Below are 18,908 nucleotides of genomic sequence, written 5' to 3'. Positions count from 1 at the left end.
CTGTGGTGGAGGGACAGAGCTGCTGAGTCAGGACAACTTCCACATGGGTGGTGTCCTACCACTGCCCTCAGTGCTGGGATCCGGGGCGGGAGGGAGAAATCCCAGAGGCCTAAAGCAGAGCTCTGAGCATCAGTGACCGCTGGAGCCTGCAGCGTGCGCCCTGCGATCCCTGTGTGATGGTAGCTCACATCCATCCCCCGTGGGCTACCAGGCCTGGGCTTGCCAGCGAGCTCCGCTCTCAGAAGCGTTGCGGGGGGTGAAGGAGCTTGCCCAGACCCAAGGGAGGTCTTGGGCCCTGACGCTGTGCGCCGGGCTCCAAGCAGAGGGCTATTTCAGAAGTTTGCTTTTCCAGCAGGCCTTTTCCTCGGGGCTGGACCACCTGGAGGAGGGGACTGGTGCAGGCTTGGCATAACAGAGCTCTGGGGCCAAGCGGCTGTTTCTGGTGCCCAAAATCTCCGGTGCAGAAAGGCAAAGCAGAAGAGAGGAAGGATGTTTTAAGGGACGGCCTGGGCCACGTTCCCTGGGGCTGGTCCCTGGGCCAAACCCCCGTTGCTCAGGGCTGCTGTGTGCAAACGCCTGGCGGGGAATGAGCCTCCCCCGGGGGCCGGGAGCTGCCACACGGTGCCCGGCGGCCTGCGCGGAGCCTCCCTGGAGCAGCAAGCGCCGGTGCAGCGTTTCTCCCCTGGGGCAGGTGGGCACAAGCTTGTTCAGTGCCGTGGGGGCGCCCGGAGGGCTTCACCCGGGGGTGGTTTGCGGATCCCCCCCCCCCCTCCGTGCAGAGCAAAGCCCCGAGGCCCCGGCGGAGGGTCCCGTCCCGCCGCCGGGGGCTCCGCCGCGGGCTGGAGCTGTCCCAGGTACCGGCGGCGCCGGGTGCGCGGCGGGGCCGCGGCCGGGAGCCCCTCGCCGGCGCGGGGGGTCCCGGTGTCCCCGCGGCACCGGGCGCTGCCGGCTCCGGTCCTCCACGGTGCAGGGGGCAGAGCCGAGCGGCTCCGGCCCGGCGCCTCCGCCTCCTTCCGTGTTCCGGTTCCTGCAGCCGCCGGGCAGGATGCGACCGGTCCCGGCGCGCCGCCCGCCGCCCGCACAGGTGAGGGCCGGGCACCGGGCACCGGGCACGGGGGGGTCCTCCAGCCCCGCGCCCCTTTGCAAGGGCTTCTCCTCTCCCGCCGCCCGCGGCAGCCGGATCCGGCCCCGCCTGCCCCCTGCCCCGGCGGAGGGGGGGGGATGGACGCCGGCATGGGGCAGACGGGGCGGCCGGGCTGCGCTTCGCCCCATGCGGGGGCGCGGAGGGGGGGTGGTGGCGGTGCCTGGGGGGGCGCCGGGCTGGATTTGCCCCATGCGGGGTGCGCGGTGGTGGGAGCGCGGCGCCGTGCCCTGCCCGGGGCAGGTGGAGGCTGCGCCCCCGTGATGGGGGGCTGCGTGGGGACAGGGGGCGGCTCAGCCGGCGGATCCCCCCCCCCCCAACCCCAGGCACCGGCCCCAAAAGCCCCCTTGCAGGGGGTCAGCCCTGCCCCTCTGCCCCCGGCACCCCCCAGGGCTGCGGTGGGGCTCCGCGCTCCCTGCCAAGCTAAGCAGGTTCAGGGGGGATCCGGGCTGGGATGGGAGACCCCCCTGGTTCTTCTCTATAAGGGTGCGGGGAGAAATCCGGTCTGGTTCCAGCAGGGTCTCCCCACCTCGGAGAGCAGAGCCCTCGGGCTGTAATTATTCCCATCTCCAGGAAGAGATGTGTGGTGTCATTTTTATTTGTTCTGTGGCTTGGCCGCCGACCCGGCAAGGTTATGCTTGGACTGGTAGCTACAACAGAGGCCAAGTGGCCAGGACACCTGGTTTCTCCGTGCAGCCCCGAGAGGCAATGCTGAAGAGGGGCTCAGGAGCAGGGGAAAAGCTTCCCCGTGCCTCAGTTTCCCCCTTCGGTTAATGGGAGGAGCAAACGGGCCATAAGGAAATGCCCTCTCCCGGAGGCAGCCGCACTGGGGGGGAGCAGCTAGGCACGGAGCGCTTGTGCATCCCATCGCTGCACTTCAAGCAGACCCCTCCACGCCAAGACAGGGGAAGAAATAAAAGGAAGCAGCTCTTCACAGCTGGGGTATATTTAGCAGCGGGGCTGTGACAGCTGAGTGGGTGTGCAGAGCTGCCAGGTACGGAGGTACCAGGCGGAAGGGATGAGCGTGACGGGGAGAGGGAATCCTGCCCGGCTCTCTGACCGGCCGTGGGTCATGCCATGGCTGGAGGAGCCTGTGTGGGAGACAGGAGCATTGCTGGGCCTGGGTTTTGGGGCAGGACACACGGTGATTTCACCCCAGCCCAGCAAGGTTTTGCTGGGGGATGCGACCTCCACCGTGGCTGGGGTAAAAGTCCTGTGCAAACTCCCCCACGCAGGGCTAGTCGGGACCCCTGCATGGCACCGGACGCCGGGTGCCCCCTTGCGCGTGGGCACGTCTTTGCTCCCCGACCAGGGTGACGGGACGGACCGGGACTGAGCCAGGCGTATGGACCCCAGCCGTGCTGCACTGGCCGGGTGGCAGGGCCAGGGCTGTGCCCGCCGTGGGGCTGCCCCATGGCACCCAGTCCATGGGATGGCGGGAGCGGAGCCGCGGCGTGGCGGAGGCTGAACTCTGAACCCGCGTCTCCAGCACCGCCAGGCGGGCAAGGGCCAGATAGCAAAGGCGAGATAACGCTGGGTGGGTCCAAGTCTCCACCTCAGGGAGAAACTTCTGGCTCCTGGTGTCGGAGCCACGTGCATGTGCCCTGGGGAGGCAGGAGGATCCCTCAACCTTTCCAGCAGGGGAAACTGAGGCACGGGGCCAGGTGAGGCACCGCTCAGACGCTGGTGCCCAGATTTCTGGTCAGAGCAGGAAAAAGCGCTTTGTGCAAACAGGCGAGCTCGCTGCAGGGGGCCCAGCTGCCTGCTGACGTGACGTCCCCTCCTCGCAGCGGGTCCTGCCGCCCGGGCCGTGACAGCCCAGCTCCAACGCGCCAGGCGAGCGCCCGCGTCCTGGCCCTGCAGACCCCCCGATCCCCTTCTCTCGCCGGCCATGGGCAGCCACGAGAAGGACCCGGCTTCTCCGAAAAGGGCCCCGTCGCGCTCCAACAGCACCGTGTCTTCCAAGCACAGCAGCGTGCAGCAGGTCGGGGGGCTCCGGGCTGGGGGGGGCATGGCAGGATCCCGGTGCTCTGGGAGGGTCTCTGGGCATTGCCCACGTTGTCCCCTGCATCCAAGCTGGCGTGGGGTGCCGTGGGGCCCCAGGGGGCTTCACCCCACCTTAGTAAGGGTGGAGGACCCCTCCGGTAGCGCGCTGCCTCCAGGGCCAAGGGCCACCCCGTGCTGACACCCCTTCCAGCAGGGCTCGGAGAGCTGGGAGCTGGTGGATGACCCGCGTGCCCGGGGCAGCCCCGGCCAGGAGCCGGAGCGGCACGAGGGATACCTGCTCAAGAAGAGGAAATGGCCTCTGAAGGGCTGGCACAAGGTAACAGGGCTGGTGGGCATCCGGGGACAGGCATGGGGCAACCAGCCAAAGCTCCCGGCACAAGTTGTCCGTGGGCACCGTGCCCTGGGCCATTTGGGTGCTTAGATGGGACGTGGGGACCAATTTCGGTCTCCCTCTAATGATCTGCCCTCTCTGCCCCCAGAGGTACTTTGTGCTGGAAAAGGGCATCCTGAAGTACGCCACGACGCGCCAGGACGTGAGTATGGGACCGGGGCGCCCGTCCAGCCTCCCCGTGGGGCTCAGGGCAGGGGGACCCCATCTCCGCCATGAGGATGTCCTTCCCGTCCCCCTGCCCTGTCAGACGGGCTCTCCGGGCTCCCCCAGGTCCTCAAGGGCAAACTGCACGGCTCCATCGACGTCCGTCAGTCCGTCATGTCCGTCAACAAGAAGGCGCAGCGGGTAGACCTGGACACGGAGGAGAACATCTACCACCTCAAGGTACCTGCTCGGGATGCCGGCTCGGAGCCTGGAGCTGGGACTGGGGCCGGCAGTCGGATGGGGCAGCTGGATCATTCCTCCCCCAATTTTCCCTCTTTGCCGCAGATCAAGTCGCCGGAGCTCTTCAGCAGCTGGGTGAGCAGCCTCTGCTCCCATCACCAGGGCGAGAGGCCCGACCCCCTCGCCGGCCCCAGGGGGGGTCCCGCGGGGCGAACCCCCACCGCCGCGCAGGTCAGTGTCAGCTCGAGGTCCCCGTCCCCCCGGGTGGGACACAGCGTCCGTGAGCGGCGTTTCCGACAGCAGCCGCAACAGCAGCCCCTCTCCTCCAGGGCTCCTGGACCCGGATCCTGCCCTCCGGCAGCGCCCCTGCCCTCTCCACCCTCGCCAGCTCCCGGGACAAGGTGAACGCGTGGCTGAAGGACAGCGAGGGGCTGGAGCGCTGCTCGGCAGGTGAGCGGGGCGGGCCGGGGCGCGCGGGTCCGGGGACACCCTCTCCCTGCTCCCTGACGCTCCCCTGCTCCGTCTCCGCTCCCAGAGCTGTCCGAGTGCCAGGCGAAGCTGCAGGAGCTGAACGACATGTTGCAGAGCCTGGAGTCCCTGCACCGCATCCCCTCGGCCCCCCTCATCTCCAACAGCCAGGTGAGCGCGGCCACGCAGCCGGCAGCCCAGCCCTCTTCCCGGCGTGGGATGGATGGCTCCAACCCCCTCTTCTTCCTCGCAGCCTTCGGCCGCCACGGAGAGGCCCAAGAAGGGGAAGCGGACCACCAGGATCTGGTGCACCCAGAGCTTCGCCAAGGATGACACCATCGGCAGGGTGAGGCGGGCGCTCCGTGCGGGAAGGGGACCCGTGGCTTTAGCCAGCCCCCGTGGGCCGGGGCGGGGGAGCCCCTGGGGGCCGCGCTCACCCCCCCGGGGTCCCCTCCCAGGTGGGCCGCCTGCACGGCTCGGTGCCCAACCTCTCGCGCTACCTGGAGCCGTGTCAGAGCCAGCTGCCCTTCAGCCTCCCGCCCGAGTACAGCCAGCTGCAGAGGAGCTTCTGGATCCTGGCCCAGAAAGGTGGGATGTGCAGGCCGGGCCGAGCCGAGCCGGGGGCGCCCGCCGGGGCCGGGGTGCCGCGCCGGCCAAGCCCGACCGCCCGCCCGCCTCTCCCCGCAGTGCACGGCTCGCTCAGCAGCGTGGTGGCCGCGCTCACGGCCGAGAGGGCCCGCCTGGAGGAGATGCGGCGGGCGCTGGACCTCCAGCGTGCCGCTCCGTGCCCGGGCGGCGCCAGGAACGCCGGGGTGAGGCGCTGGGGCGCAGAGCTGGGGCTCAGGTTTCCTAGAGCCGGGGGGTGGTGCTTTTGAGTTGCCGGTGGGTGAAATGAGTTGGCACGGTCTCAGCCTGATGCTGAGCTAACAGCTGGGTTGAGCAGCCGGCAGTGGGTTTTCTCCTGGGTCCCCCCCAGCTGGGGGGACATGCTGGGGGCGGAGGGGATCTCTGCCCCCCAATTTATCCCAGCCTCTCCCTGTCTCCGCAGGCTGCTCTGCCGAGCCTGGAGCCCCGGGATGGCCTGCGCCGCTTCCACTCCCTCTCCGTCTCCTCCGATACCACCCTGGACTCCTTCGCCTCGCTGCACCCCGACGAGGTCAGGGGGGGCCGGGGCGGGGGCGAGGGGGGGACACAGGTCCACGGTCCCCAGGGATGATGCGGGTCCGTGTCCCCGCAGCCGGACGCGCTGCCGGCCAAGGGCCGCGAGCAGCAGCTCTCCAACCGCAGCATCGTCTCGCTGGCCGACTCGCACACCGAGTTCTTCGACGCCTGCGAGGTCTTCCTCTCCGCCAGCTCCTCCGAGAACGAGGTGGGGGGTGGGGCTAAAGCCAGGGGGTGGGGCTAAATCCAGGGGGCGGTGCTGCACAGAGCCCCTCCCCATGGTGCCCACTCCCCCCCCCCTTGCTGGGGCTGCTGCTGTTTCTATCGGTTCATCTCTCCGTTCTCTCTCTCTTCCCGTCCCCCTCTCTGTTAGCCGGCCTGGGAGCCACCGTCCCCGCCGGTCCCCATGTCCCCCCCGGACCCTGTGTCCCCCCCGGACTCCCACAGCCCCCTGCTGCAGGGGGCTCGGGGGCTCCCGTGTCTCTGAGCCCAGCGGGTGGGGGCCGTGGGTGCTGCCCCTGCCCTCTCTCGCCATCCCTGCTCCCTCCGCTGTCCGTCCCCCCCCCCGGCCCCCTGCTCCGTATAGACCCCTGCTCCTCCGTCCTACCCGCGCTGGGCGCCCCGGCCCGGACGCCTGGGCCCCTGCTTGCCCTCCCTTGCAAGGTGACCCTTGCTTGGTAGCAGACCCTCCTGCAGGCCCCCGTGGGGGCTAACCCCCAGCCTGCCCCCCAGCACGGCCCCGCGCCCCCTCCTCGCCCCCCCCATGCCGTCTCCCGCCCCGCTGTTGCCAACGGGCCCCCCTGTGCCGCCGTCCCCCAGGCCTCGGATGACGAGTCGTGCGTCAGCGAGGCCACCAACAGCATCTCCGAGGAGGCGGCCGAGGCTGCGGGAGCCTCCTGCTTCCAGAGAGGTACCGGGAAGGGGGGGGGGGGGGCTGGGAGCGGCGCATGGCGGTTGGGGCGTCCCGGAGCCGGGGCCCCGACCCGCTGCCTCGTGTCCGGCAGGAGCAGGGGAGCCGGAGCTGCCGCCCCTGCAGCTGCTGGGGCCGGGGGCCCCGCGCCGGAGCTGCCTGCCGGCGCCCCACGTGCACGCGGGCGACGTCAGCCTCTGGAACATCCTGCGCAACAACATCGGCAAGGACCTGTCCAAGGTGTCGATGCCGGTGCAGCTCAACGAGCCCCTCAACACGCTGCAGCGCCTCTGCGAGGAGCTCGAGTACAGCGCGCTGCTCGACCGCGCCAGCCGCTGCCCCGACCCCTGCCAGCGCCTGGTAGGGCCCCGGGGGAGAGGCCTGGGGTGCCCCGCCCCGGGGGGAGGGGCCTGGGGTGCCACACCCCTTCAATGGGTGGGGTCTAGGATGCCACACCCCCTGTGGGAGGGGCCAAGGGGGGACCCACCCCCAGCAGAAGGAGTCAATGAATGCTCTGCACCCAATGGGTGGAGCCAGGGATGCCACACCCCCAATGGGAGGAGCAAGGGATGCCACACCCCCAAAGGGAGGGGTCATTGCATGCCACACCCCTCAGTGGGAGGAGCGAGGGGTTTCGCCCCACATGGGGTGACGGGGGTCTCCCCACGGCCAGGTCTACGTGGCGGCCTTCGCCGTGTCCGCCTACGCCTCCACCTACTACCGGGCGGGCAGCAAACCCTTCAACCCGGTGCTGGGCGAGACCTACGAGTGCGTGCGGCCCGACCGCGGCTTCCGCTTCATCAGCGAGCAGGTGCGGGGACGGGGACGGGGATGGGGATGGGGCGGCCGCACGACCGTGGTGGCCCTGGGACCGTGGTGGCCATGGGACCCTGGCACTGCCTTGTCCCTCTCCAGGTGTGCCACCACCCGCCCATCTCTGCCTGCCACGCCGAGTCTGACAACTTCATCTTCTGGCAAGGTGAGCGACGCTGGGCGGGGGACGCGGAGCGGGGACGCGGGCAGGGGCCGTGGCGGTCTCACCTCCTCCCGTCCTCCAGACATGAAGTGGAAGAACAAGTTCTGGGGCAAATCCCTGGAGATCGTCCCCATGGGCACGGTGAACGTCCGGCTGCCCAGGTGAGCGGCCGTCCCCATGCCCCCGTCCCCGTGTCCCCACGGCCGTCCCCGTGCCCACGGTGCCCCGGCTGCCGCCCAGGTCCGGCGACCACTTCGAGTGGAACAAGGTGACCACCTGCATCCACAACATCCTCAGCGGCCCGCGCTGGATCGAGCACTACGGCGAGGTGCTCATCCGCAACACCCGCGACGCCTCCTACCACTGCAAGATCACCTTCTGCAAGGTAGGCGGCTCCCGCCCCCTGGCCACGCCCACCACACTGGCCACGCCCCTCTGCCTGGCACAGGCTCCGCCTCACACTGATTATGCCCCGCCCCCAGGTGCATCCTTTCGTTCCCTAAGCTCCGCCCACCACCATAGCTCTGCCCTCAGTGCCCCTCCCCTTTACCCCCTCATATACCATAGCCCCACCCACTCGCCTTGGCCCCGCCCCCATCTGGCCCCGCCCCCTTCACCCACCCAGGACTCTGCCCATCCTTCCGACTGCCTCTTCCCCATCCTGGTGGCCCCGCCTCTTCCCAGCGGCCCCTCCCCTCCTTCCAGGCCACACCCCCTCCTTCCTGGCCCCGCCCCCTGCCGGCAGGCCCCGCCCCCTGCCGGCAGCCCCCCGCCCGCTCCCGCAGGCCCGGTACTGGGGCTCCAGCGTGAACGAGGTGCAGGGCGCCGTGCTGAGCCGCAGCGGGAAGGTGGTGGAGCGCCTCGCCGGCAAGTGGCACGAGGGGCTCTTCCGCGGCCCGGCCCCTGGCGGCCAGTGCGTCTGGAGAGCCAGTAAGGAGCGGGGGCTTCGGGGGGGGGGGAACCTGGGGGTCCGGGAAGGGCTGGGACGCTCAGGGCTGTCCCCCCCCCCCCCCAAACCCCGCCGCAGACCCCATGCCCCGCGACCACGAGAGGAACTACGGCTTCACCCAGTTCGCCCTGGAGCTGAACGAGCTCACGCCCGAGCTCAAGCGGGTCCTGCCCTCCACCGACACCCGCCTGCGCCCGGACCAGCGGTGAGCAGCGCCCGCCACCCCCCCCCCCCCGGGGCCCCCCCCGGCTGCAGCACGGCCCTGGCTGGGCGTAGAGCTGAGGCCGCCCAGCTCGTCACAGGGGTGCTCTGCCGCCCAGGTACCTGGAGGAGGGCAACGTGCCGGCGGCCGAGACGCAGAAGCGCCAGATCGAGCAGCTGCAGCGGGACCGGCGCCGAGTCATGGAGGAGAACAACATCGCGCACCAGGCCCGCTTCTTCAGGTTCGGCACGGGGTGGGGGGGGGGACACCCCGCGCGGGGGCCGGGGCCGCCTCCTGGGCACCCCAGCCCTGACCCTGTGTCCCCCCCACCCACCCCCGGCCTAGGCGGCTCACGGACGCCAGCGGCAAGGAGTCGTGGGTCACCAACAACACGTACTGGAAGCTGCGCCTGGACCCCGGCTTCGCCCACCTGGACAGCGCCGTGCTCTGGTAGCGGGTGGCGGCGCTGAGGCCGCCCAGCTCGCTGCAGCAGTGGCACCCTCGACCCCCCCCCCCCCCCCCCGGGGCGTGGGCTGGTCCCCCACGCCGGCATCGCCGCTCCCCCCCCCCTCCGCTGTCTGCTGGCCAGGCAGCTGGGGGGGGGGGAACATCAGGGCCCCCCCCCCTTTGCCTGTATTTAAGCAAAACTGTGGGGGGGTGAATTTGGGGGTGGGGGGGTGAAGCACAGCACGTTGCCCGGGGCAGAGCCTTGGGGGTGGGCTGGGGGCCTTGGGGCAGGGGCTGGCAGTGCCCCCCCCCGGGGTGCCCGCGGGCGGGCAGCCCCCTCCGTCCCCAGCCCCCCCCCCCCCCGGGTTGTGCGCACGGGGCCTCGCGCTAATAAAGGGTGCAAAGAGCTCGGGTGTGCCGAGAGCTTCCTTCCCCGCCGGTGCCCGGACGCCTGGGCTCCCTCTGCCCTGCAAGGGTTGGGGGGGGGGGCTGCAAGTTGGGCTGCTCAGGGTCCCTTAGCCCAAGTAGCCCCCCCCCCCCCGTGCCTCAGTTTCCCTCCCTGCTTGCCCCGGGGAGGCGAGCAAAGAGGCGCCACCATGATCCACAGCGTCCCCTTTATTGCGAGATATGCGGCTGCCCCTGCCCCCCCCCCCCAAGACCGGGCACACGGGGGTTCAATAAATACTTCAGCATTAACCCCCCCACCACCACCCCGATGGCAAAAACCTGAACAGGAAAAAACAACAAAAAAAACAAAAACGAAAAAAACCAACCCCCCCCCCCCGCCCTCCATCCCTTGCACTGATTGTCTGCCTGCAACCCCCCCCCCGTCTCCGCTCAAGTCATCCCAGGATACGGGCCTTAAATAGGGAGGGGGGCATGGGGGGGGGGTAGAGTCTCTGCAAGGGGCTCGGCCCCGGCCCCGAGGGTGCCTGCAGCCAGGGCAGGGTGCATCGGCTCCCGCGGCCAAATTTGCACCCCTCCGGCACCGGGGGCCTCACTGCCCCCCCCCCCCCCCAAAACCCCGGGCAGCGGGGCCGAGCGGCGGCTCAGGTGCCGTAAAAGCCGTAGTAGCCGTGCTGGGCGCCGAGGTCCTTGTCGTAGAGGTCGCCGTTGCGGGCGGCGGGCGGCGAGCTCTCGGCGCTGGAGGGGTAGGGCGACACGCGCCGCCGCTTGCACTCGCCCTCGTAGAGCCCCGAGTCCGGCGCGTCGCCCGCCTTGCTCCCCACCACCGCCGCCACCGGCTCGGGCCAGCCCGCCGCCTCCTTGCCCTTGTCCTCGCGGGGCTCCCGGTACCAGCCCAGCGGCGCGGGGCCGCCCTTGGCCGCGGCGGCGGCGGCGTATTGCCCGGGGCTCCAGGCGGCGGGCGCCCCGAACGCCGCCGGCCCCTCGCCGAAATAGGGCAGCGGCGGGTGGGCGGCGGGCGGCAGCGCCAGCGGCTTCACCCCGTAGGGCACCAGCTTGCCGCCGCCGTAGCCGCTCTCGTAGGCGCCGTAGTCGGCCGGCGGCTGCTGCGGGGCGAAGTACCAGCGCGGGGCGTCCTTGGGGGGCAGCGGCAGCGGGGCGCCCCGCTCCCCGTTGTAGTAGCGGCCGGGCGGCAGCGGGTATTGCTCGTGCAGCAGGGACTGGAAGCGGGCGCCCGGCAGCAGCTGCTGGCAGCCGGGGCCGTCCGGCGGCGACGGCGTCAGGCGGTCGCCCTCCGAGGCCGCGTACATCCTGGGGACACGGCGGGGCTCAGCGGGGCGGGTTTTGGGGGGGGGGGGTTCCCCCCCCCAGGTGCTGTAGTGCAAGCGGGGAGGGCAGGGGGTTACTCACGAGTCAAAGTTGTCCCTGAAGCCCTTGGCGAAGGGATTGTGGTCGATCTTCAGCTGGGTGATCTGGAGGGGGGAGGCACAGAGGAGGGATGTGGGGCGCTAGAGCTGCTGCCCCCCCCAACCACGAGCCCCCCCCATTCACCCTCGAGCATCCCCTGCCCCACATTAGTCCTTTGCTTGTCCCGGGATCCCCCATCAGACCCGACCTGGGGGGCTTTGCCACCCCTGGGGGGGGTCCTGAGCTGTGCTGGGGGGCACTGGGGGGTTGCTGTGATGCTGCGGACCGGGAACACCAGTGGGGTACCGGGGTTGCCATGATGCTGGGGGCTACGGAGGTACTGGGAGGGGTTACTGGGGCTGCTGGGGGGGGGGTACTGGAGATGCTGGCAGAGGGCAACCTGGGGATGCTAGTAGGGTACCAGGGGCTTCCATGATGCTGGGGGGATGCGGGGAGAAGGTACCTGGGATGCTGGGGGATGGAGGGGGGTAGATGGTTTCTATGATGCTGGGGACTGCGGGATGCTGGGGGATACTGGGAGGGGGTACTGGGGTTTCCTGTGATGCTGGGGGGTGCTGGGGGGGGGGGGTCATACTCACGTCGGCGTTCTGGTAGGCGGTGACGGCGATGAACTGGGTCTCGGGGAAGGTGAAGGTCTGGGTGAGCGGGGACTGGCCGGCCTCCTCGCCCTCGCCCTCCTTCACCTCCGTCACGTGCAGCCGGGGCTGGTACTTGTGCAGCGACTGCAGCACGATCATCTGGGGGCAGGGGGGCACCGGGCGGTCATGGGGAGGGGGGGGCCTGGGCTCTGCAGGCACGCACCACAGCATGGCACGGCATTGCACGACACGGGATGGCATTGCACGGCCCTTACCTGCCCGACGTTGTTGCAGGCCCCCTTGTTGTTGGTGAGCTTCAGCTTGCCGAAGGAGACCTCCTGGCGCATCCAGTGGGCGCCCGTGTTGGGCGAGTCGGGGTGCAGGTAGAGGCGGTTCCCTGCGGCAGAGCACCCCGCGGTCGGCGCCAGGCTGTGCTCCTGCTGCATCACACCCGTCCCCGAGGTGGGGGGGGGGGACAGGCAGCCCACGGGGTCAGCTGAGGACGAGGGGGTGCCCCGGCCAGCGGGTGCCGGGAAGGGGCCGTACCTGGCATGTTGCCCTCGGCTTTGCCGCACTGCACCCACTTGCCGCCCTGGTAGCGCCAGTGGTGCTGGTCCACCAGCACGACGTCCACGCAGACGTTGTAGTGGGCCACTGGGTTGAGCCCCGAGAGGCTGAAGCTGAGGAACGGGAACATGCGCCTGGGGGGGACGGACAGAGGTGCAGCGAGTGTCACCCATGGGGAAACTGAGGCAGAGCGAGCTCCAGCCCCTCCTGCTGCCCGTGAGGTGCTGACTGACCCTGGCAGCTGGGGGATGCTCCGCGGGGCCGATCCCCCCCCCCCGGCATCTTCCTCCCCCTCCCCGAGCACCTTCCGCTTCGGAAACCAACACCGCTGCTATTTCGGGCTGAGCACCGGGCTGCGCCAAGGGCAGGAAGGGGACGGGACAGGACGGGGGGGGCACTGCGCAGCCCCGGGGCTGGAGCTGCCCCGCGCAGGCACCCGTGTGCTGGAGCAGGGGTGACCCCAAAGCCAGCCCTTGGGGTGGGACATCTGCCCCCAGCTCCTTCCCTCCTCCCTTTCCACCGCCAGCCCCAGTAGCCCCAGCTGGTCCCAGTTGCCAGCTCAGGTTCGCAGCTGGGAGAGCAGGACCTCGGGCCCCGGCCGGGGATGCCGATTCGGAGCATTCGCGCCCCCACACCAGCGCGGGTCATCGGCAATTCAAACTGGGTCGTTTTGGCACCCGCCGGAGTCTCTGGTTTTTGGAGACCAAGGCTGGAAACCAGCCCCCCCCGTCTCCTGGTCCCACCAGTCCACGCAGCACCCGGTGCAGCGGCTCCCGCACTGTCACCAGCGGGGAGCAGCACCGAACACCCCGGACGGATGGATGGACAGCCACACACACGGACGGACACGCACCCCGGCAATGCCACATCCCAAACTGCTCCTCTAAGCTTTGCACGGGCGGGAAGCGAGCACGAAACGCCGGGGCGACGGAGATGGGGATTTGCCCTCTGCAGCAGCAGCCGCGGGTTGCAGCGCCCCGGTGGCAGAGCCCAGCCGGGGGCCCGGGGCGCCCTCGCCCCACGGAGCTGCTCCCGCCGGATCAGCGCCTTCCCACTGCGGCTCCGGGCGAGGCCACCGTTTTACACCTGCCCCGGGGCCAATCCCCCCTTCACCTTCCCAAAGCAGGGACCAGGCACGGCCCCAAGCCCCGGGCAGGGGCCAGTCCTGCTCTGCCCAGCTCTGGGGCTCAGCACCCTTTAAACGCTACGGGGGAACGTGAGCATCCTCCCTGCTCCCCGTTACCTTTCCGAGGACAAGGAGCTGCAAAGGGAGAGAAGCAAGGACTAACTCCCGCTGCACCCACGGCAGGAGAGGGAAACTGAGGCAGGGAGGGAAGCACAGAGCACGGGCAGACCACCCTGGCGTCCCGGCACGGCCCCCTCACCGAAACCCGAAACAGAGCCAGTCCCTGCTCCAGGCTTTGGAATACGGCTCAGGAGTCCTGCAGGGACCCCCGGCGCCAGCATCAGCCCTTCCAGCGCTAACCACGAGGCCGCACACCGGGAAGGGGCTTTGCTTTGCAAATCCAGCCCCGCACAGAGACCTGAAGCGCTGGGGGATGGGAGGGCTCCCAGGAGCGGGTCCTTCCCGTCCCCCAGCCTGGGGGGGCACCAGCGCCCCGGCGCTGCCGGACGTCCGCAGGGTCCCCGGGGCGTCGCGGTGCTGCCAGCGGGAGGCAGGCAGCCTGGCGGCAGGAAGCCGGGGCCGCTCGTGCCGGGGAAGGCGGCATTTAAAGACGAGCGGAAAGAACGTGTTCAGCCAGAGCCGGGTGCTGGTGACTCAAAATTGCCCTCGCGCAAGAGCGAGGCAGAGAAAAAGAAAGCAGAGGCCGGGACGAGGAGCATGTGCTTCACGTCGCGCTCGAACATCCATGGTGAGCATCCCAGAGAAAGGGATGCAGGCATCCGGGAACAGCCGAGCCCTCGCGCCCCCAGCCACTCATGAGCCGAAAGTGTGTGGCCTCAGGCTCCGGCAGGTGCTGCGGGGTGCCTGTGTCGGGAGCCCTTGGCATGGGGACCCCGCAGCCCGGGACGCCTACCTGCTCCTGCTCCCTGGGGGCTGAAATTTCACCGAAGGCAAGCGAGAAAGCAGTGGCCTCTTTTGAGGGAAGGTGGTTCCTGCCGCCGATAAAGATTCCAGCCGCATCAAAGGGCCGCGCTGAAGTGACCTGCGTTACCTCGGAGGCCGCCGCCGCCAGCAAACGCCCGACGGGGAAAAGCCCTCCGCAGCGGCCGACCCTCGGCCCCCCGCGCCCCCCCAGAGCCACCGCGGCTGGACGGCAGTGCAAACCCTCGCCCGTCCTGCTGCCGAAGGCGCTCGGAGCCGAGCCGGGTATCGCGCCGAGCCGAGAGCGGGGAGGAAGGGAGCAGCAGCTCCCTGCAGCGCTCCCGCCTTGCTCCGCTTCCCCGGCGGCTCCGGCTCCCGGGGACTCACGCTGGCTGAGAGGGAGGATTAAAAAAAAATAAAATAAAAAGAGAGGTTTATATTTTAAATGCTGACACAGTGCAAACCACAGGGCTCAGCCAGGGCACTCAAGGGTGGAGGCAAGGCCCGAAACCACGCACACCTCGCAGTTATTTTTAAATCCGTTGGTGCTCGCGCTCCCGGGGCCGTTTCTCAGGCGGGACGCAACCCCGGGCTCGGCCCCCTGCTCTGGAAGGTGCCGTGTCGGGGTGTGGGGGGGCCCCCGGCCCCCTGCCCTGCCGGCGAGCTCAGCCCCGCACGCGCCCCAAAAGCTGGCAGGCAGCTCTGCTTTCTCCCCATTTGCATTTTCATTTCTCGGCTCCTCGGAAGAGGCTCCCAGGCAGCTGGGACATGGGGTCTGGGGCAAATCTGGGCAGATTCGGGGACCAGCCAGGGAGGGGAGGCAGCGCAGGCGAGCCCAGCTCAGACACCCGCCTGCAAAGCCTGCGTGGGGCAGGGAGCTGTGTGCCGGCGGCACCCCCCGCGCCGAGCCCGGCTCCCCCAGGCAGCGCGCCGGGGGGCTGCCGGCTTCCTGAGCCGCCCCATCTCCCCCCGCCAGCCCGGCGCGCCCCAGCCCCAGCAGCCGCAAGAACCACGGCCGCGTAGGAGATCGGCGCAGCCACCTGCCCCCCGCCCCCACGGCACCGCTGCGCGGCACCGCCGCGGCCTCCGGCTCTGCCGGGAGGGGAGCAGCGGCGGCGCTGGGGACGGCGTCCCGCCGAGCCGGGCAGCAGGCACCCGCCCGGCCCTTCCGCCGCGGGAATGCTGGCCCGTGCAAACCAGCCCCTGAAGGTAAAAGCAACCTGTGCATCCCCCAAATGCTAAACCAAACCCGTTTCCCCCAAATGCAACGGCACTTCCTCCCGAAAGGCAAAACCAACTCTTATGTCCCCCGAATGCAAAGCCAACCCGTGTCCCCCTCAAATACAAAGCCAAACCCTGCGTCCCCCCAAAGGCAAAGCCGAAGCCAGCTCCTGCTTCGCAGCACAACGCAGGAATTCCCCAGGCCCTTCGCCCCCGACCGCCCGCGCATGACGGTGAGTCCTCGGGGGGTTTCCGCAGAAATCCTGCCCCAGCGGGGCAAGCGGAGCCTCGAAGGCTGCGGCGGGGCGGAGGAAGCATGGGGGGCCTGGGCGAGAAACCGGGAGGAAACTTTTTTAGCCCCAGGAGGAGCAGGCGAGGGAGGGCGTGGGCATCGGGGACGGCGGCTGGGGGATGCGTGGGTCGGAGCCGAGGGGGAGAGGGAAGGAGCAGGGCAGGGAACGCCTCGGTGCAGGGGGCCGAGGGGGTCACGGTGGGAAGAGGCAACCCCCCCCCGCCAGGACCCGCAGCATCGCCTCCCTGCCGCAAAGCCGGCTTTGCCCCCGGAGCCGTCTCCGTGCTTTCAGCACCCCCGTCTAGCCCCAGCCCTCGCTGCCACCACGGCCCCGGCCAGGCCGCCCCGCGCCCCGGCCCTGCCGCAGCAACCCCCAAATCCCCGGCGCGGGACTTCCCAGCCCCACGGCGCACCCCGGGCGAGGGCACAGCACCCGCTCCCCAGCCCCGCCACGCGCGCGGGCCGGGCCAGCCTCTCCCCGAGCCCTCGTTCGGGGTTTTTCCTGTGTCTCAGCGGTGCCACAGCCAGGCCCTGTGCAGAGGTTTTTGCAAGCAGCAGCTCGGGGTCTGGGGAAACGGATGTTTTGTGGCTCTGAGTTTGACGCCTCCTCGGGGCTGGGTTCGCTCCAAGCCCCCCACAAGCCTCCCGCGGCGCAGAGTCTCCTACCCCCACTCTGAGCCCCTCCGCAGAGCCCCGGCTGGGCCGTCGCCCGGGGACGGAGCTGCAAAAACACCCTGAATTCGCCCCGTTTCAGGCTGGGAGCTGGTGGCAGAGCCCAGACGTGCTTCGGGGCAGAGAGGAGGGATTTCACCAGACCCCCCCAGTCCCCACGTCCCCCAGCCCCAAGCCGCCCCAACACAGCCGGAGATGGGCATTGCCCCACTGAACCGCTGCCCACCGCTGGGGAAGGCGGGAGGGAAACGACAGGGCGAATTTCAGCTGGTTTCTGCGCAAACTGAGCGACGGCAACACAAAGCACGCGAGAAACAACCATTTTGGGTGCCGAACGCTCCTGGTACCCCTTCCACCAAGCCCGCGGCACCGGCCCCGCTCAGCCCGGCCGTGGGGCCTGGGGTGGCACACGGCCCCCTGTGTGTGGACATTTCCCCCGTCCTTGACAGTGATGGCTTGCTACTGAAGGGCCCCGAGTCCGGCAGCGGCGGGGAGCTGCCGGCAGAGCCGTCCTGGGAACGTAACGTGGCAAACGAACCGGCCCTAACGCGTTTAGACTTCCAACACATTAAGCAGGTTGGTTTCAGCATCAAAGTGACACCGTCTGTCTCGGCCGAGGAAGGCAAGAGGGAAGGATGGAGGGGGAGAAGGGAGAGGAGCGCGGCCGGCAGCCCCCCCCCGAGCCACCTCGCTCTCCTGCGCATCGGCCCCAAGAGTGCCGCAGGCGTGGGAAAAGCTGCTGAGAGCAGAAAGAGCCCCTGGAGCAGTGGGATGGGGGGAGGGGGGGAAAATCACTCGGGCAAGATGAGAGCAGGGGTGATTTTTGCCAGCTGGAGGACGCAAGCTGAGCCCAGCGCTTGCAGCACACTGGGGTGTGCGGGAAGGGCCTCCCCGGACTCCAGCCCCGGGACCGGCTCCCCCTGCCCCACGTCGCCCTGGGGGCCTGAGGCCGAAGGAATGGCGCCGGCATTTCGGGCACCCAGTGTTTCAGTGGTCCCTTGTGCTCCAAGTTGGGGGAACTCCACAAATTCCCGCAGGTTGTTATTACACCCGATCCCCGGCCCCAGCCCGCTCTGGGGAGGTTAATGCAGCAAGGCTGGGAGCTGCAGACCTGGTTTTCGGGTGTGCTAAGCCCCAGCCGGCGGTGACCCCGCACGCGCCCCACCGGGGACCAGCCTGTTTACGGACCCTGGCACACGTTCAGTTCCCTTCTCTGGTTCGGGGAACTCGCAGCCCACGAGAAGCCGGGGAAGGAGGCGGCACAGAGGGGACCAGCAGGTGCCTGGCCTGGGGTGTCACCGCCAGCCGTTTTGGCACCTGAGCGCTTGCCGAAATGTCCCCTGCCAGCTGCACACAGGGGACACCAGACCTCTGCCTGCCTCGGCTCAGCGCCAGCGGCGCCTGAGCAGCCAGGCTGTGATTCGGGGGAGGTTGTGGGGTGCGAGATCTCCCTCCCGGGCCCCAGCTCTGGGCTCTCACTACTTGTTGCTGCGCCGAGCTGTGGATCCGGCCCGTGGGTTGAGGCCGGATAAAAGCTGCCTCCGGGCCGCCCTACGCGAGCACGATATCCGAAAGAGCCTCCCGGCATGAGAAAACCCCACCAGCATCCGCGTCCCAGCAAGTGACTGGGGTCCCCCAAATCCTGCCGGGACCCGGGGGGGGTCCCGACCGCGACATACAGCAGGGACAGCCCCGTCCCGAGAGCCCCGGACACGTCCCCCAGCACCTGCCCTGGACGCGGACTCCCTGTGCCCCTTTCTCCTCGCATCAAGCCTCAACTCCCCCGGGAAGGCAGCTGCGCTCCCCCACCCGCGTCTCCCTTGCGCAGCAGAGGGATCCCCCCCCTCCGCCACGCGCACACGGGGATCCCCAGCGCTGCCCCCTCGCACGGATCCCCCCGCGACCCCCAGCCTCTTTTTGGGGGGAGGGGGGGTCTAGGCAGGACCGGCCCCCAAAGCTCCCTTGGGCACAGCGGCGCCTCGGTCCCCCCGGCCGGCCGAGCCGGTACCGCCTTTCCCCGGTGCCCCCGGCGCCCGCGGCCCCCCGGCTCACCTGCCCTGCTTGGTGATGATCATCTCGGTCTGGTGCTTGTGGAACTTGGCCCAGAGCGGGTAGTTGTTGAGCATCACCTGCACCTTCCCGGCCGCCCGGTAGCCGGGCAGGGCGCAGAGCGGCCCGGCGCGGGGGCACAGCGGCGGCGCGCCGGGGGCGTAGGAGCCTTCCGCGCCCGCGTACAGCTCGGCGCCCGCGTAGCCCTCGCCCGCCGCCACCGCGTAGCCCGGAGCCGCGGCCGGGGCGGCGGCGGGCGGCGGCGGCGGCGCCCGGTAGGGCGGGCAGGGCCCCAGGAAGCGGCCGCCGAAGCCGGCCGGCACCGCGGGAGCGCCGTAGGGCAGCGGCGGGGCGCCCGGCTCCGGTCCGCCCGCCTCGCCGTAGTAACCGGCGGCGGCGGCGGCGGCGGCGGGGTCCCGGGGGCCCGGCGGCTCCTTGGCGAAGCTGGCGGCGCCGCTGAGCATGGGGACGGCGGCGCTGGGGGCTCCCGTCGCCGGCTCCAGCGCGCCCATGGACGGGCGGAGGGGCGCCCGGCCCCGCTCAGCCGCTCATGGGGCCCCGGCCCCGGCGGCGGCCCCGGTGCCCCGCGGCGGAGCCCCCCGGAGCCGGGCGC

General features: G+C 70.2%; 2 protein-coding genes across 2 annotated transcripts; one reads left to right on the top strand and one right to left on the bottom strand.

The window, feature by feature from the left end:
* Positions 1-2,957: 2,957 nt before the first annotated feature.
* Positions 2,958-9,205, top strand: OSBPL7 (oxysterol binding protein like 7). Its single transcript, XM_067311870.1, has 22 exons — positions 2,958-3,125; positions 3,342-3,464; positions 3,628-3,681; positions 3,810-3,923; positions 4,029-4,154; positions 4,253-4,373; positions 4,459-4,562; positions 4,645-4,737; positions 4,850-4,979; positions 5,079-5,203; positions 5,440-5,547; positions 5,629-5,760; positions 6,372-6,443; positions 6,523-6,822; positions 7,136-7,273; positions 7,378-7,441; positions 7,521-7,599; positions 7,679-7,823; positions 8,224-8,368; positions 8,466-8,592; positions 8,708-8,830; positions 8,935-9,205. The coding sequence occupies exons 1-22, from the start codon at positions 3,033-3,035 to the stop codon at positions 9,041-9,043; spliced, it is 2,625 nt and encodes an 874-aa protein (XP_067167971.1). The 5' UTR covers positions 2,958-3,032; the 3' UTR covers positions 9,044-9,205.
* Positions 9,206-10,085: 880 nt separating this feature from the next.
* Positions 10,086-18,807, bottom strand: TBX21 (T-box transcription factor 21). Its single transcript, XM_067311788.1, has 6 exons — positions 18,299-18,807; positions 11,994-12,148; positions 11,723-11,844; positions 11,448-11,606; positions 10,852-10,913; positions 10,086-10,752 (listed from the first exon to the last, which is right to left on the bottom strand). Exons 1-6 carry the CDS (start codon positions 18,805-18,807, stop codon positions 10,086-10,088), a joined length of 1,674 nt encoding a protein of 557 aa, XP_067167889.1.
* Between the last annotated feature and the right edge of the window lie 101 nt (positions 18,808-18,908).

The sequence above is a fragment of the Apteryx mantelli genome, chromosome 28 (genome assembly GCF_036417845.1).
Source record: "Apteryx mantelli isolate bAptMan1 chromosome 28, bAptMan1.hap1, whole genome shotgun sequence".
In the NCBI taxonomy this organism is placed as follows: Eukaryota; Metazoa; Chordata; class Aves; order Apterygiformes; family Apterygidae; genus Apteryx; species Apteryx mantelli.
Note: the sequence above shows the minus strand (reverse complement) of the source record. Positions and strands in the feature narration are given on the sequence as shown.

Bases quoted from the DNA above. Each gene is read 5' to 3' on its own strand.
- OSBPL7 (XM_067311870.1), top strand. From the start codon at position 3,033: ATGGGCAGCCACGAGAAGGACCCGGCTTCTCCGAAAAGGGCCCCGTCG. The intron at 3,924-4,028 runs GTACCTGCTCGG...TCTTTGCCGCAG, and splicing joins AGAACATCTACCACCTCAAG to ATCAAGTCGCCGGAGCTCTT. The intron at 4,738-4,849 runs GTGAGGCGGGCG...GTCCCCTCCCAG, and splicing joins AGGATGACACCATCGGCAGG to GTGGGCCGCCTGCACGGCTC.
- TBX21 (XM_067311788.1), bottom strand. From the start codon at position 18,807: ATGGGCGCGCTGGAGCCGGCGACGGGAGCCCCCAGCGCCGCCGTCCCC. The intron at 11,607-11,722 runs GTAAGGGCCGTG...CCCTGCCCCCAG, and splicing joins CCTGCAACAACGTCGGGCAG to ATGATCGTGCTGCAGTCGCT. The intron at 10,914-11,447 runs GTGAGTATGACC...TCCCCCCTCCAG, and splicing joins CCGCCTACCAGAACGCCGAC to ATCACCCAGCTGAAGATCGA.